Source organism: Pan troglodytes, chromosome 16 (assembly GCF_028858775.2).
Source record: "Pan troglodytes isolate AG18354 chromosome 16, NHGRI_mPanTro3-v2.0_pri, whole genome shotgun sequence".
NCBI lineage: Eukaryota > Metazoa > Chordata > Mammalia > Primates > Hominidae > Pan > Pan troglodytes.
The window spans coordinates 7,630,302-7,646,180 of record NC_072414.2 but is presented as its reverse complement, the minus strand read 5'-3'; the positions used below and the strand labels follow the sequence as shown (position 1 = coordinate 7,646,180).

The window sequence follows — 15,879 nt, the reverse complement described above, 5'->3', positions numbered from 1 at the left end:
TACCAACGTTCTTACAGGAAGAAAGGAACTGAAGGACGCCATTGCCTCCACAAACATGACATCGATGGAAAGACCCCAGGGCTTGGGAAAAAAGATGGCAGATAGCAGCACTCAGGAAACAAAATATAAAATAAAATAAAATAAAAAGTGGCAAAGGATAAAAAAGGTTTTCTGTGAGAAAAAGAAATGTGATGAAAGTTATAAAGGTGCTATTTTTTAAACAAGAATTCCAGGCTGATTTAGCACTTTAAACTGTATGAATGTATAATTTTATTTAAAAGCAAACATTGAACAACTAAGCAGCTCAAAAGAATAATGAATAAGTAAAATACACAGTATGCTTGGTATTAAGTGTTATGGGGAAAAAAATAAAGCAAAAAGGGAGACAGGGAGGATGAGGTTGTCAATTTAGCATTGGGAAGGAGCAATTTTGCAAAACTCAATAAAAGGTGAAGGAGCAAGACCAAGCTCTAATGATCTGTGTGAAGAGAATCTCAGACAGAAAGCATACAAAGTGCAAAAGCCTTTATAATCAATTTATTTTACAGTCAGGGGAGCACACTTGCAGGTTTGTTACATGGATATCTTGTGTGATGCTGGGATTTGGACTTCAAATGTTCCTGTCACCCAAGCAGTGAGCATAGTACCTGCTTGGTAGTTTTTCAACCCTTGTCCTCATCCCTCACTCCTCCCTTCTGAAAATGCCACTGTTTATTATTCCCTTCTTTGTGTCATATGTACCCAATATTTAGCTGCCACTTACAAGTGAGAACATGCAATATTTGGTTTTCTGTTTCTGTGTGAATTCGATTAGGATAATAACCGCCAGGTCCATCCATGTTGCTGCAAGGAACATGATCTCATTGTTTTTTATGACTGTGTGGTATTCCACGGTGTTTATGTACCACATTTTCTTTATTCAATCCACCACTGGTGGGCATCTAGGTTGATTCCATGTTTTTGCTACTGTGAGTAGCATAGTGATGGACACGCAAGGGCACATGTCTTTTTGGTAGAATGATTCCATCTCCTTTGGGTATATACTCAGCAGTGGGATTGCTAGGTTGAAATCCAAGGAGGCCACTATGGCTGCAGTGAAGTCAGCAGAGAGAAGAGCAGTAAGAAGTGAGCTCAGGGAGGAAGCAGCAGCCAGGCCTAGGAGAGGTGCAGGCCACCGCCAAGACCTTGGGCTATACCAAAGCAGGGAGCCTCTGTGGACCATAGGCTCTCAGGAGCAGGGCAAGAGTGGAAACAAAAGGAACAATTTGGAATGTATTTGGGAACAATACGTCTGAAGCTCCTTTTCCACTGTGTGACAGCAGGAGGGCATGTGGTCCTTGCTGGGGCCTCAGGGGACAGGAGTGTAGATGGCAAGAATGGATCAGATTCAAAACCTTTGAGGGGCAGCTGGCCATGGGGTGTTAGAGAAGGTGAGGTGTTAGCTGGCTCTCAGCCTCAGGGGCTTGAGTAACTGAGAGAATGGAGTCACGATTTATGAGGGCAAGGAAGAGTGGGGAAAGATGGAATCAGGATTTCAGTTCGGGACACGTTAAGTCTGTGACACCTGCAGTGCCCCAGGAGAGAAATGGAGAGGCAGGTGGACACCCGGGGCTAGGCTCTGGGGAGCAGCCCAGGAGAGTTTGCTGTGGATGGCACTTGGAGTAAGTGTTCGGATGAGACCCCTGCAGCCGTGAGTCTAGAGAGTGGAGGTCAGAGCTGATTCCAGGGTTCTGGGCTTGGAAGATGGAGAGGGTCATGGAAGGAGGTGAGGAGAAGGAGCCCTGTGCAGGGAGGAGGAGTACCTGAGGGGCCAGGCGGGGAAAGATTCTGAGGGGTGGCCTCCATGTCATGTTGCTGACTGGCCAGGTTCCAAGGGGGCCTCTCTCGAGGGCGGGCACTAGTCCTTAGTGATCTTGGAGAGAATTATGTCCATAGATTATGGAAGAAAAACTCAATTGCAGTAAAGCCAAGAAAAAGTGAAGAAAGTTTCCAACGAAGAGAGGGTAGCAAGACAGACTCCCTTTCGAACTGTTTGGCTACAGGAAACTGAGGAAATAGGGGAGTGGCGGGAAGGCCTGGAGACACGGCAGCAAGTCTGGATCCTCCTGCAAATGATCAGCAGAGTGAAGAATAAATGATGCAGGGAGGACAGTGGCATGTGGTCCTGGGTGAAGGCACCGGCCTTCGTTGGGAGCCAGACATCCCCCCACACACCCGGAATGCAGCCAGGATGCACTGGGTGGCCACGGTGTCACGTGGGAAGTGCCCACATGGTTGCTTTTACGTCCTCACAGACAGAAAGCATGGTCATCAGCCTCAAGTCCTCATGGACAGAAAGCATGGTTGTCAGCCTTGAGTCCTCACAGACAGAAAGCGTGATCGTCAGCCTCAAGTCCTCACGGACAGAAAGCGCGGTCGTCAGCCTCGAGTCCTCATGGACAGAAAGCATGGTCGTCAGCCTCGAGTCCTCACAGAAAGCATGGTCGTCAGCCTCAAGTCCTCACAGAAAGCGTGGTCATCAGCCTCGAGTCCTCACAGAAAGCGCGGTCGTCAGCCTCGAGTCCTCACGGACAGAAAGCGTGGTCGTCAGCCTCGAGTCCTCATGGACAGAAAGCGTGGTTGTCAGCCTCCAGTCTTCACAGACAGAAAGCGTGGTCATCAGCCTCGAGTCCTCATGGACAGAAAGCGTGGTTGTCAGCCTCCAGTCTTCACAGACAGAAAGCGTGGTCATCAGCCTCGAGTCCTCATGGACAGAAAGCGTGGTTGTCAGCCTCCAGTCTTCACAGACAGAAAGCGTGGTCATCAGCCTCGAGTCCTCACGGACAGAAAGCATGGTCATCAGCCTCAAAGGAGGGGCAGAGCTGGAGGCCTGATGGGGCACAAGAGGCATGCACAGTGCACAGCACCCATACAGGGGGACGTGCTGCCTGCCCAGCACCAAAGAACTTTGAAAAAAAAGTAGACCTCCTCAGACATTTTTTTTTTTTTTTTTGAGATGGAGTTTCACTCTTTCGCCCAGGCTGGAGTGAAGTGGTGCGATCTCGGCTCACTGCAACCTCCGCCCCCCGGGTTCAAGCCATTCCCCTGCCTCAGTCTCCTGAGTAGCTGGGATTACAGGTGTGTGCCACTATGCCCAGCTAATGTTTGTATTTTTAGTAGAGACAGGCTTTTACCATGTTGGCCAGGCTGGTACCGAACTCTTGATCTCAGGTGATCCACTTGCCTCAGCTTCCCAAAGTGCTAGGATTCCAGGCACGAGCCTCCGTACCCAGCCTCCTCAGACATTTTAAGTGCGTATGTCAAATTTGCCATTCCAATTTACGATAGTCCCCAAGGACATAGTCTATATCAACATTCTTAAACAAAGGCATCCCATCATTCTTTTAAATGTATACTTTCAAATTTAAATACCACAACATCATAATTCACCTAAATATACATCTGAAGCTCCTTTTCCGCTGTATGACAGCTGGAAGGCACATGGTCCTCACTGCTTGACCTCTGGCCCAGGCAATGGGTCTGACTGAGGGGCCTGGGAAGCTGGCCGAGAAGGCACTAATCATCAGCGGGAGGCTGGCAGGGCTGACCTGACAGGTCAGGAAGGAGAGGCCCCCTGAGGCTGCAACTAACTGGGCAGGGGCAGAGGTGGCCTAGGCAGATGGCAAGCACACAGCAGCGGTGGGAGGAGGGCAGAGCTGCCTGGGGCATGGGTGAGGGATGCTGCAGTCGGCTCCTGGCTGTGTGGGACACAGCAGCCACCCAGCAGCAGTTCCGGGCGGATCCCCTGGTGAAGGTGTACAAGTGCCTCAGGTAAGCACAGGGAAGGCTGCACCCTCACTGGGATTCTGAGAGCTGAGATATGGATTGCCATGAGGCAGGGGAGAGCTATTTATAGCTGGCAGGGGCACAAGTCCTCCCAACGGGCCGGGCCTAGACCAGCACTTCTCCAATGTCAATGTGTGGAGTGGGTCACCCAGCACCTTGTCCAAATGCAGGCTCTGACTCAAGGGTCTGAGCATCTGAGACCCTGACCTGTTAGAAGTTCCCAGTGCTGTGATGCTGCCGGTGCCCAAGCCCCATCTGAGGGTAAAGGGCTGTGCTTTTTCAATACAATGCATTCCTTCTCCCCATTCTGGAACTGCTGTCATGGCCACGCTGGGTCCCCTGGGTCTCGCCTCCAAATCTCTCACCCTTTTTCACGACTCTGTTTCTCTTTGCTTTTGTTATGTACCTGCACATATGTCTCTCGCTTGGCTGCAAGCACAGCAACTCAGGCCTAACACTTTGCTCTTCTTCAATTCATTATTCAATATTTTTTGTTGAAAACATTACAGGTTTTAGTTCCAGAAACTATTTTTTGTGCTGTGCTTAAATCCCTGAGTGTCCTCATAATTTATCATTTGTTGTATTGTGTCAGTGGGACACAGTGGATAATCTTCTCTCACACTACTGGTCCCCTAAATGTGCCACTTGGATTTCACGGGGTGCCATGGAGCTGGGGTCCGGCGGTGTAGTGGCTGGTCTGTGGACCATGGAAGATGGGAGACCCTCACTTCTGGGCCAGCAGTGCCCCTCTGAGGCCGCTCCCCAACCACCCAGAGGGCATCCATTGTGCACCTGTCCGGGGCAGACTTGTAACCCACACAGCCCATCAGTACCAGGCTCAGCACCAAGCAAATGGGGGGAAATGGCATTTCTGTGCTCCTCCCATTTCTGTTTCTCTAACTCTAGCACCTCCTTAGCTTGCACAATGGCAGAGTTGGGATTCAAGCCCAGATCCACCTCCTGCAGAACCTGAGCTGCTAATAGTGCCAACTGCTCATGTTATTAAACCTAATTGCAATCCACCAGGCTGGGTTTGATCCTCCACGTAATTATGTTCCTGGATGTTTCAGGACAGGAGGAGTTAAAACAAAAATGAGATTAAGTTTTTTAAAAAATTGTAAAGCTAAAGCTCAAATGAAATGCTTTTGACTTTCACATCCTCTGAAAGAGTGCTCTCCTGTGCCAGGTGTGATAGCCCAGGATGTCTGCCCTGATACCTCCCGCAGGGCTATGGGATGGGGCGAGACTGCAAAGAAAGCCGGGGAAAGGAGATGCCTGAGAAACTGCCTTCCACCCAGAGGCTGGGTGACAGCATAGATAATGATGAGTGCCAACAAGTCAGTTGAAGGAAACCCACAGATTTATGTGCATAAATTACCAGCCTTTGAATTCAACATTCAGGACAAGAGTAATAATCTTTTAACTTGAAAGTTGCCTGAGGATTCTTCCTGTTCAAGCACATGAGGTTGAAAAGTTAAGGTTTAAATGGAGAAAGACTGTCAGGAAATTCTCAGTCATTATGCTGTTTCTCAGCGGTTCCAACTCGGTCTTTAGGACCATGCAATGGAGCCCTAAGAACGCCACCCACAGAGGCCGCCTGCCCACCAAGAGGGCAAGAGGAAGGAAGAAGAGGCGGCGGGTGTGAAAGGGATTTCCCTGTATGGAAATATTGGTTAAACGTCTCCATGCCAAGAAAAGAAATAGGAAGAGAAATATCCTGAACAAATGTGAACAGAGTTCACCTGTTGCTCTCAGGCCATAGCTGACAACGCAAATGTAGCAGAAACAACCCCAAGCTGAAGACACGCTTGGAGAGATGATGCCATCGGAGAAGAGATGGGTTCTGTTTTGTCTCTTGAGACTCAATTCCCTGGAATACCACGCAAAGGCTGCCGAAATGCCCCACACAGCCCAGGCCCCCACCAGCTCTCCCCACCTACACAGTGGCCTGCATTCATGTCACTGGAGGTGGCAACTGCACCTGCCCGCTCTCTGACCCTTTTTAAGGTTCTATTCATGTTAAAATCCCCAGTGAAGAGTGTCCTGTTGACCTGGCCAACGACGCCAGCCAGAGGTATGTTTCTGCATCTGACAGAGGCTGGCGAGGAGGCAGGGAAGGCAGGCAGCTCTGCTGACTGGGCGGCGAGAGCCCAGGCACTGCACCCTGTGTTCATGCTGTGTCTGCAGCTGTGGGCAGGCACACCTGTCTCTCCTGATGCATTTTCATGAATGTTCTTTGGTCTTCTTGTCCATTCCCCACCTGAACACTGAGCAGGCCTCCCGAGTGGGTGCAGAGAGGACCAGTTACTCTAAGGGTGTTTGGTTAGCGCCAACCCTGAGGACCAAGAAGCCTGGCCAACTACAGCAGAAGCTCAGATGCCTGAATTCTGTAGATCTACATAAGCCAGGCCAGGGCACAAACGTTACAGAATGGCAAGGAGGCGGCACTGCCTTCTCTCTACATCAGCAGCAGGTGCAGAGTGACGCATGACTGCAAAGATCTCAGGCCTGAACTAGACCCGCGTTGCCACCCACATACTCTCCTCGTCACTCCCCGGGTTCAGAGGGCTCCACAGCTATGCAGTGTAAAGGTCCTCCCAGTCAAAGGGGCCCCTCTGTAGGCAGGAAACCCAGATCACCTCCCAAAGAGCCATTCCTATCACTGCATCTGTCAGAAGCCAGAACCAGTGGGAGAAAACGGTAGACATGAGGATTTACTATGAATGAGTTGCCTTACATGACTGGGGGCCTGAGCAGGACACCCTACCTCCACCCAGAGGGCAGGCCATCGTACCCAGAGGCTGCCAGAGGGAAGGCAGATCCAGAGAAAGGACCAGCTCCCACCCAGGCAATGTAGAGGGCTATAGGTTGGTGTGGCTAGCTCCCAGTACAGGGAAAGAGGGAGTTGAGAGGGACAGCTGCCACCAGTGGCAAAGAACAGCACTGTCAAAGGCACAAGAGCCCCAGAGTCGTGCTGAAGAGGTGGCACCACATCACTGAAGATGAGGGTGTGTCTCGAGTGGCAGGTGGTCTGGCAGGAGGGAGGTGCACAGCTAGGGTCTGCGACTCTGAGACAGGCAGCAAGCATGGGGTGTCCAGCTCCCTCAGTAACAGAGTAGCAGAGGATGGCAGGCCAGGGAGGAGGCAGACACAGAGTTATTCCAGGACAATTAATCTACTGCAGTTAGTTCACTTTCCTATTCATCTGCAAACACTTGCTAAATATCTTTTTGGTGCCAGGTATAACGCTAGTGAATGAGGCTACAAACACAAACAGCTGGAATTCCCAGACAGCTGCAGACACTCTTGACAATCCGCTTGTCCAGTGACTTGGTGGACGTAAGTGCACAGTACTGTGGGACCCAGAGGGCAAGCAAGGCTCTGCACCAGGAAGCACAGAAGCATTGAGGAGAAAGCGCTGAGGTAGGGATGGAGAAAGGCTTTGAAGCCTCCTCGGAGATCTGTTTTGTGAGTTCTGGGCCTCCAAGGCAGAAGCCAGAAACACACTTTTGCCACCTGCATTGCAGCTAGAACAGGCACGGGTTCCTCCAATCAGACACACCTGCTCCAGAGGCCAGTCTGGAGAATTTGGAGGAGAGGTGTGACAAGGCATACTCAAGAGCAGGGTGACAGAAGTCCCTGGACTCAGCAGCCAGCATCGGGGCAGGGATCCTGAGCACTCAGGCCAAGCTGCAAAAGCTGGGGGCTTGTGGGCAGCCGCCCCTCATTCCCAGTGTGCAGTTGAGAAATTCTCAGAAATTCCAAGAACTATGTACTATCCCTAGATAAACTCCTTCTCATCTTAAACTAACTAAAATAGGTTCTGTTCACTGCAACTGTTGTTTGAAATGTTGATACCACTATGTGCATTACAAACAGAATGATTTCCACTAAAGGACTAGGAATAAAATCAGTACCTTCAAAACCAGTTGATGGATGCGGAGGTGTGATGTATCAATCTAAAGAAGTCAGGAAATGATAGTGAAAAAAAAGAATTAGCAAGGAAAAAGCATTAAAAAATGAAATGATGGTACTTAGTTCAAGTCGATAAGTCATTACAATAAATGTAAACATGTTAAACTATTCTCTTAAAAGATAATCTGCTTTGAATTTTAAAAATCTACTTGCATGCTGCTTAAAAATGCAATTGGAAAAAGAATTTAAAATAATAAATAAAGGACTAGAAAAAGATAAACCTGGCAGAGGCTCAGAGCAGAGATGGAGACCTCACACAAGGTAAAAGAAACCAGCCGCTGTGAAGTTACTAGATAATGAACTTTTAACACCTAATATGATCACAAAGTAAATAATGCAAAAATGTGCTGAAGTGCAAGGAGAAACAAACCAATTAACAAAGTTCTCTGCTGTATCAAAACAGATTGATTTAAAAGAGATAAGTGAATCTAGAGGATAACAACACAATGACATGCTTATGTATGTTAATGCTCACATTATATGAGCAATATATATGTATGTTAACTGCTCACAGACACTGAGAAAATTTGAACATTTCATCTCCTTTGCTGCAGGATTTCCTTTTTGCTTATTTTTTAAGGAACAAAATATTATAAATAAATGTGAATCTCCTTTCCTCCCTCAGGCCCCAGGATTGTTTTCATCCTTCCCTCTCCTCAGGGAGCTGCCTTCATGAATTCAACTCGTAACCACCTATGCAGCAGCCCACTGTGGGAGGAGCTGGGGCAGGATCCTGGCTCCTGTGTGTCAGCAGGGGCAGAAGCCAAACACAGAGTGACCGAAGCAGCCGCAGTGTGCAGAAGCTGACATGCAGCTTTTTAGGCATGCAGCTGGAGAAAAACAGTCACATGGTAAGTCAGATGATGTTTTGGGGGTTTCTAAGCATGAAATCCTATAGACCATATCTTCTAACCACCTGCAACGGAAATCAGGCTCTCGAAGAAGAAATAGCTGTACTCCCATTTTCACTGTAGCATTACTCAGAATAGCCAAGACATGGGAAAAACTTGCGTGTCCACTGATGGACATGTGGATAAAGAAAATGTGGTATATGAATATATATGCAATGAAAGGTGATTCGGACTTAAAAGGGCAGAAAATCCTGCCATTTGTGACAACATGGATGAACGCAGACAGCATTATGCTATGTGAGATAAGCGAGTTACAGAAGGAGCAATACCGCCTGATTCCATCGTGTGTGGAATCTAAAATCGTCACGCTCACGGAAGCAGAGAGTAGAATGGTGGCTGTCGGGGCTGGAGGGAGGGGGATGGGCAGAGGCTGCTCAATGGGTAGAGTTTCAGTTATCCCACACGGGTACATTCCAGGGGCCGTGGTATGACACAGTGCCTAGCGTTAATATGGTATCATGCACTTCAAAGTGTACTAAGAGGTCAGATGGGTGTTAAGTGTTCTTACCATGAAGCATACATATATACACATAAGCACATGTATGGAGATGATGCATGCGTTCAGTACCTGATTGTGGTGATATTATCACAGGTATACACATATATGTCCAAATTCATGAAAACTTATACATTCGATAGGTGCAGATTTTTGTCAATGACTTCAATACAGCTTTTTTAAAAATGTGGTGAAAAGACACTCAAAGGAAAAGAGGGGAGAAGGGATTGAGGGAAAGTGGAGAGACCTCGACGCCCACCCACTTCGCAGATCCCTGCTCCAGGGAAGGGCTACATGTCCCCTTCCCACCCAAGGATTGTGACCATCGCTGCATGCCGCTTCCAGCCTGAGGCAGCAAACCCCAGTGGCTCCCCATGTCCCTCCCGTGATGTGGCCACTGCAGACACCTCATGCTAGCGTGGCACAGTCACTCAGGGGAGATGCATGGGCTTTGAAGAGCTGTGTGTCCGCCTCTGCACCCTGTGGCTGCTGTGGTCATGCTGTATGTGGCTTCCGCCCCTGTGGACACACAAGAGCCAGCATCCCACCCTCAGCACCCCCACAGCGGCCACTGCAGAGATGGATGGGACCCACATTCATGAGGGCAGAGATGGTCCTGAGACTCCAGGGGAAGAACAGAGACCTGCCTGTTTATCTGTAATGTTGTATTTCTTAATAAAACACACAACAAATTCTGAGGCAAAGAGGATAAAATGTTGACACTTTCTCACTTTGTGTGGTGAACATATGGATATTTGTTGTACTATTGTCTCTGATTCCATTTTTTTAAAGTTAAATTTTAGGTAGTCATAAAAATTTATGGAACAAAACTGTGAAAGTGTCCTATTCTCAGAAAAAGCAGCAACTTAAATCATCAATGCTAGGGCTCTTCTAATTCAGTCCCAGAAAGGATCTGGGTGCAAACCTCAGAGCCCTCCAGAGGTGGGGTTCAGCTGTGAGCGCAGGGCCAGAAGGAAGCACTGATGGAGACTGTGTCGGGGTCCTGCACTCGGTCCGCAACTGTGGCCTCATTGGCTGGGACAGCGCGGAGTCTCCTGTGGACTGTGTTTCCCTGGAGAACAGGATGAATGCACAGGATGAAGCTGAGGATTGGGTAAGGGCAGCCCTGCCAGAAGGCATCAGCCTGCCTGGGGTGCAGGAAGAGGTGGAGCCAGCTGCGCCACAGCCGGGACATTTGACAACAGCCGCAAGAGTTCTCCAATTTGGAACTTCACCAAAAAAATAACAGCCACCGAGTTAGTTCAGGATTACCACACCCAGGCCCTGGAAGGAGAACAACAGCCAAGCAACTAGAGGGCCAACCTAGGCAGAAACTAAATTCCAGGCTGCAAGCGAGGGATGCAGGTTCCCAGATCCGCCTAAGGTCGGCGCTGCATGAGCCTGGCCTGCCCTTCTCCCCACACAGCCAGGCCTGCTGCTCCAGCCCGGGGGTGCCATTGTTCAGAATACTATATAGGGCGGTGGGATGTCTTGGGACCCCCTTGCATGGGATGTTCCCTGCGGGGAAGGGGGAGACCCTCAGAGTCAGAAGAACAGAGGGCTCTCTCCTGTCCTGTGTCCTGCCATGGGGAGTGCTCACCAGGCTTCTGGCCTGTGCCCTGCACACCTGGGACCTCAAGTGTTTGTGAGAGGACCCCAGCGACTTGTGTGCAAGCCCCTGGGCCTATCTTTACTTTGCCACACCTGGATTCCCAGTTCCTGCCCTGAGCCAAGCAATCAGTGACGGCAGAAGTCACGCCAGGAACAGGCTCATCTGCCCAACTAAAGGTCTTCGATGTGTACCTCCAATCCTGGCTGGGGCTCAAGACCACACAGAGAATGAAAGATCTTGCCCAGGCCAAGCACTAGGAGACACACAGGCTGGTTAGAATAGCTTTTGCCTCCGCCGCAAATGAAGATGGAAGTCTCTATCTTTTGATGTCTCACAATTTTCAAAAGGAAGGAAGGAAGGAAAGAAGGAAGGGAGGGAGGGAGGGAGGGAAGGAAAGACAGAAAGGAAAGAAAGAAAGAGAAAGAAAGAAAGAAAGAAAGAAAGAGAAAGAAAGAGAGAGAGAGAAAGAAAGAAAGAAAGAAAGAAAGAAAGAAAGAAAGAAAGAAAGAAAGAAAGAAAGAAAGAAAAGCAAGCAAGCAAGCAAGCAAGCACAGCCTTTTCTGGGAGGGGTGGCAGCTCTCAGTGGGGCTGACCTCGAGATCACCAGTCACCCCAGGACGTGCCGTCCACAGCAGCTGCAGAGCCTCGGCTCCCAGCCTGCAGTCTGGGCTCCCGGCGCTCCCCACCCAGCTGCCCTGGGCTCTGCTTACTTTTGTCCTCTACACCTGTGAGTGCAGCAGAGGGGCAGGCTTCATCCTCTGCTGCCTTAGGAAGGGAGGGTGAGACCCAGGCTATGTCCAGGCTAAAGTTGAGCCCTCAACATGGACACGTGCAACTCACCATGGTAGCAGTGAACGGGATGTTGTCAATCAGGGACGACGCCAGGGCTGAGACCCACACCACCAGGACAATGGCGGCTGTGAGGCGCTGCTCCTCTGGGACCATCTGGAAGGAGGACAATAGCAGCTGCAGTGTTCCATCGCATGCACTTAGGGTCAGACCCACCAGCCGCGAGACTCAGAGGGGCCCGAGGGTGTTAGTCCTTCCTCTTACCCATCACGAGACCAAGGCGGACATAGGTGTGCAAGCCAGGGCCACACCCACACCAGGAGCCTCTGCTGGGTTTCTACCAGCAAAGCCCAGCCATGCCCAGGCCTGCCAGCCCCCTGGATGGGGAGGCAGAGTGACCCTGCCCCTCATCCCCATGTGGCGGCTGCGCACACTGGTCACATTGACCCGATGGCCCGGCAGACCCCTGGGGCTGGGTCGCCTGCAGCACTCATTTACTGAGGCTGGTGTCAATCCCACTCCTTCTCAGACAGGCTTTAAATAAAGGCTAAAAGCAAAAGAGCAGGCATCTGTAATTACATATTCTTCGGAAAAAGTCTCCCTTCATCTCTGGGCTGCACAGGATAGAACAGGTTCCCTGCTGTGCCTTTTTACATAATTAATGGGACCTGTTCTTACCAGAGTGCTTTTTTTTTTTAACTTTTTTCACAAAATCAAAGAACAGTGGCTGGAGTGCCTTCTATTATAGCATTTATTTTACCTTTATTAGCAAAGCAGTTTGTTCTCCAACATATTCTATTAAGTGGAGATGTGCCAATGCCTAGAAGAAAGGATGTGTGGTGAGAATCAGTTTAGAACCGAAAATATATGCAAGATTTAAAAAAAAAGTCTTGAAAATGAAAAGACGTGAACATAAGGTAGGCCCAGATTCCTGCTTCTTATAAAAGATCAGACTCAAATACACAGTCTATAAATAATTTACTATCATATATGCACAACGAAGATTCATGGAGAAAAAGTCCAACAGCAGTGGCAGAAATCCCTCATTGATCTGAGTTAAGGTCCATGTTAAATTTAAATCCGAATGGAAGACTCTCTTTAAGACCTGTGTATAAAGATACTGTTCAATCGTACATAATGAAATACCACTCCATATAGATCTTTCAAGAAAGTCGCATTTCCAATTTCTTTTTAAAGTTAAACATCACAGAGTTTTAAAAGACATTTTTAATGCAGTTTTTGTAATCTTCAAAGAAAGGAAGGAAAAGTCTATTTAACTGGCACATGTAACTATTTTCACAGTACTAGGCAGATTCAGAAAACTGTACTCAGGGAAAGGCAGGAAAGAGTAGAAGAGAGAAGATGAGACGCAGGAGCCTTCTGCCCAGGCGGCCAAGGTCCCACACAGGGATGCCCAGAGGCTCACGACCGAGCCACTGTGGGAGGTCACCGGAAAGCAACAGGTGCTGGTGGCTCAGCTGCCCAGCACCTCTGTGGGTGTGGCCTTTTCACTGTGATTCCATCGCGCTGAAAGACTGCAAATATTGGAAACAGCAGCTTGTCTGCGCTTTTTTCTTTTAATTTTTTAATTTTTTTTTTTTTTTTTTTGAGACAGAGTCTTGCTCTATTGCTCAGGCTGGAGTGCAGTGGCACGATCTCGGTTCACTGCAACCTCCACCTCCCGGGTTCAAGTGATTCTCCTGCCTCAGCCTCCCAAGTAGCTGGGATTACAGGTGCCCACAACCATGCCTGGCTAATTTTTGTATTTTTAGTAGAGATGGGGCTTCGCCATGTTGGCCAGGCTGGTCTCGAACTCCTGACCTCAGGTGATCTGCCTGCCTTGGCCTCCCAAAGTGCTGGGATTACAGGCGTGAGCCACCATGCCGGCCAGCTTGTCCAAGTTTAAATTAAGCTTCAGAATCTCAATCTGCATGTACAGTTGTTAGCCGACTTTCATTTAAAAGCTATGGAGCCCAAATGTTGGGTCTTCAATCACGATTCTCCATCAAGTTTGCTTTTATATCAACTAAGTCATAAGGAGAATCTCTTTAGAGCAGGGTTTCTCACCCTCGCCCTGCTAACTTAGAGCCAGATCGTTCTTGGCTGTGGGGCTGGCCTGTGCATTATAAGATGTTGCGTAGCAGCCCTGGCCTGGTGCCACTAGATGCCAGTGGCACCTCACCACCACCAGTGTGACAGCCAAAGATGTCTCCAGACACAGCCACTGTCCTCTGGGGGAGTAAAATCACCCCCTGTTAAGAACCAATGTTCCCGGGGGGGATAAAATCACCCACTGTTAAAGAACGAATAATTTATCATAATCCAAATTTTATTAAATAACACTTTAAAATTGAAAAAATATTGAATGTAGCTATACCTTTTATTTTGTTTGATATCATCAGTTGAAAGAAAAATCAGAGGCCTAAACCAGATTAAAATGTTCTGCCAAATACCAAATAGAGATGGTTGTGTGTGTATATGCCCCCCACATGCACACAGAGTATGGTGTGCACCTCTTGATGTGTACCTATAGACATTTATATTTACATATTTAGTGTCATATAATTATCCTAAATATCATGCTCGGCGCCATGTAATGTAAGACAAAATAAAGTAAAATCTTCAAAAAACTTGAATATTGCACCTAATAACTCAGCTCAAAATAAATGATCTCTTAATTTAAAAAAAATCAAAATATGAAGAAAATACAAATACACTCTTTTACAAAATAAAGTAATTATCTAGCACATCCCTATCTATCAAGCCTAACACTGTAGGTATACAATGTGTATTTTACAGTATGTGAAGTTTATGTACAGTTGAAGATTATACATATTACTTGTCTCCTTCATCAGCTTATACAGTGAAAAGATGATTGTGTAGTATAAATCAGGATGTGAAACATCATTAGTCTGTCACAGAAATGCTGATTCAGCAATGACCTGACATCCTTGTCCCACTGAAATAAGCCAATACAATAAATCATTGCTACCACTTATTTCAAAATGATAAACTAGGAGGTCTAAGAGTCCCTTCTTCAGCCAAACAAATGGACCCTAGATAAAACATACTTTTTAACACATTCTAGATTAGCAAGACAAGGTATGGTTTTCCAAGGAATCTCTCTCCCCATGAAAACATTTCCTGCAGCTGTCTAGGAGCGGCAAGACTTGAGTGGCACAGGATGGAACTGCCTGGAACCTCAAGGCTGATCAAGCACTGAAGTCAGAGGAGATGTGAACACCTGTGAGGTTGTAGGCTCCACTGTTTCTCACATTGAGCCAAGATCCTTGAAATGCACTAAAATTATTCCCTGGCATCCAGAAGCAGCAGACACAGCAGTTTCTGGAGGAAAGCATCCCGCCTGCAGGCCCTCAGGAATCCCACAGAATAAGATGAAGTGATGAGATTATAATCTTGCATTTCCAGGGACACAAGAAGACAAGCAGCATGAATGAGAGCAGAAACAACCAAAACAGATTTAGCCAGACCCCAAACCGCATGGATGAGAATTCATAGATACTGAATATAAAAGAGGAATTTTGCTTAAAGAAATTAGGGGTTGAAGAGTTTAAAAGTACCAATTAACATGGGCCCTTAATGAGTTAAGAATGAAGGCTGTCATCTCCAGATGACATTAAACCACTAAAAATACTAAAAGAGTGAGTATATAACTGCCAGGAAAGGGGAAATAGAATTTTAAATAATTATCAATCAAATCAAATAGTCAAAAATTGGCTAGTCAAGAAAACTAAGGTAATAAATCATAATAGAAATTTAAAATAATTTTGAATAAATAAAATGTAAATACAATCAAAATGCACATGAAAACTTGAGGGATGCAGCTACAGGGAAATTTATAGTCTTAAATATACACAATGGGAAATATGAAGCATGAAAATCAAAAGCTAAGTATCCATCTTTGTAAGTTAAGAAAATAACAAATTGAATCCAAAGAAGTGAAGAGAAAATGATAATTTTAAGTAGAAAGTGGGAAAGAGAGTCACCAAAAACAACAACGAAAAAGAGATCATCACTATAAAGATACTAAAATAAACAGATAATGGAGTAAAACTACAAATCAACTCTAGCATTCTTTTGGTTTTATACAGATATCCAGTTGATTCAGCATCATTTGTTGAAAAACTGTTTTCTTTCTTAAATAAATTGCTTTGCCACTGTGGTTTAAAATCAGTTGTATATTTAAATAACACATAACACATCGACAGAGTCTATTTCTGGACTCTCTCTTCTGTTCCCTTAATCTATAT

At 47.2% G+C, this 15,879-nt stretch overlaps 1 protein-coding gene across 12 annotated transcripts in view; it reads right to left on the bottom strand.

The window, feature by feature from the left end:
* OCA2 (OCA2 melanosomal transmembrane protein) overlaps positions 1-15,879 on the bottom strand; it is a 345,392-nt gene that overhangs the window by 105,078 nt on the left and 224,435 nt on the right. For 5 of the 12 annotated variants that reach the window (XM_016927803.4, XM_009428673.5, XM_016927809.4 and 2 more), the window contains 3 exons: positions 12,369-12,428; positions 11,660-11,764; positions 7,743-7,784 (listed from right to left, as the gene is read on the bottom strand). The exons of 3 other annotated variants lie outside the window; for them this stretch is intronic. In XM_016927803.4, coding sequence (XP_016783292.3) covers positions 7,743-7,784; positions 11,660-11,764; positions 12,369-12,428 — 207 coding nt within the window. Of the gene's footprint in view, positions 1-7,742; positions 7,785-10,121; positions 10,280-11,659; positions 11,765-12,368; positions 12,429-15,879 lie in introns of those variants that run through there. 4 more of the 12 variants (XM_016927806.4, XM_016927805.4, XM_054667274.2 and 1 more) reach the window with 2 other exon arrangements.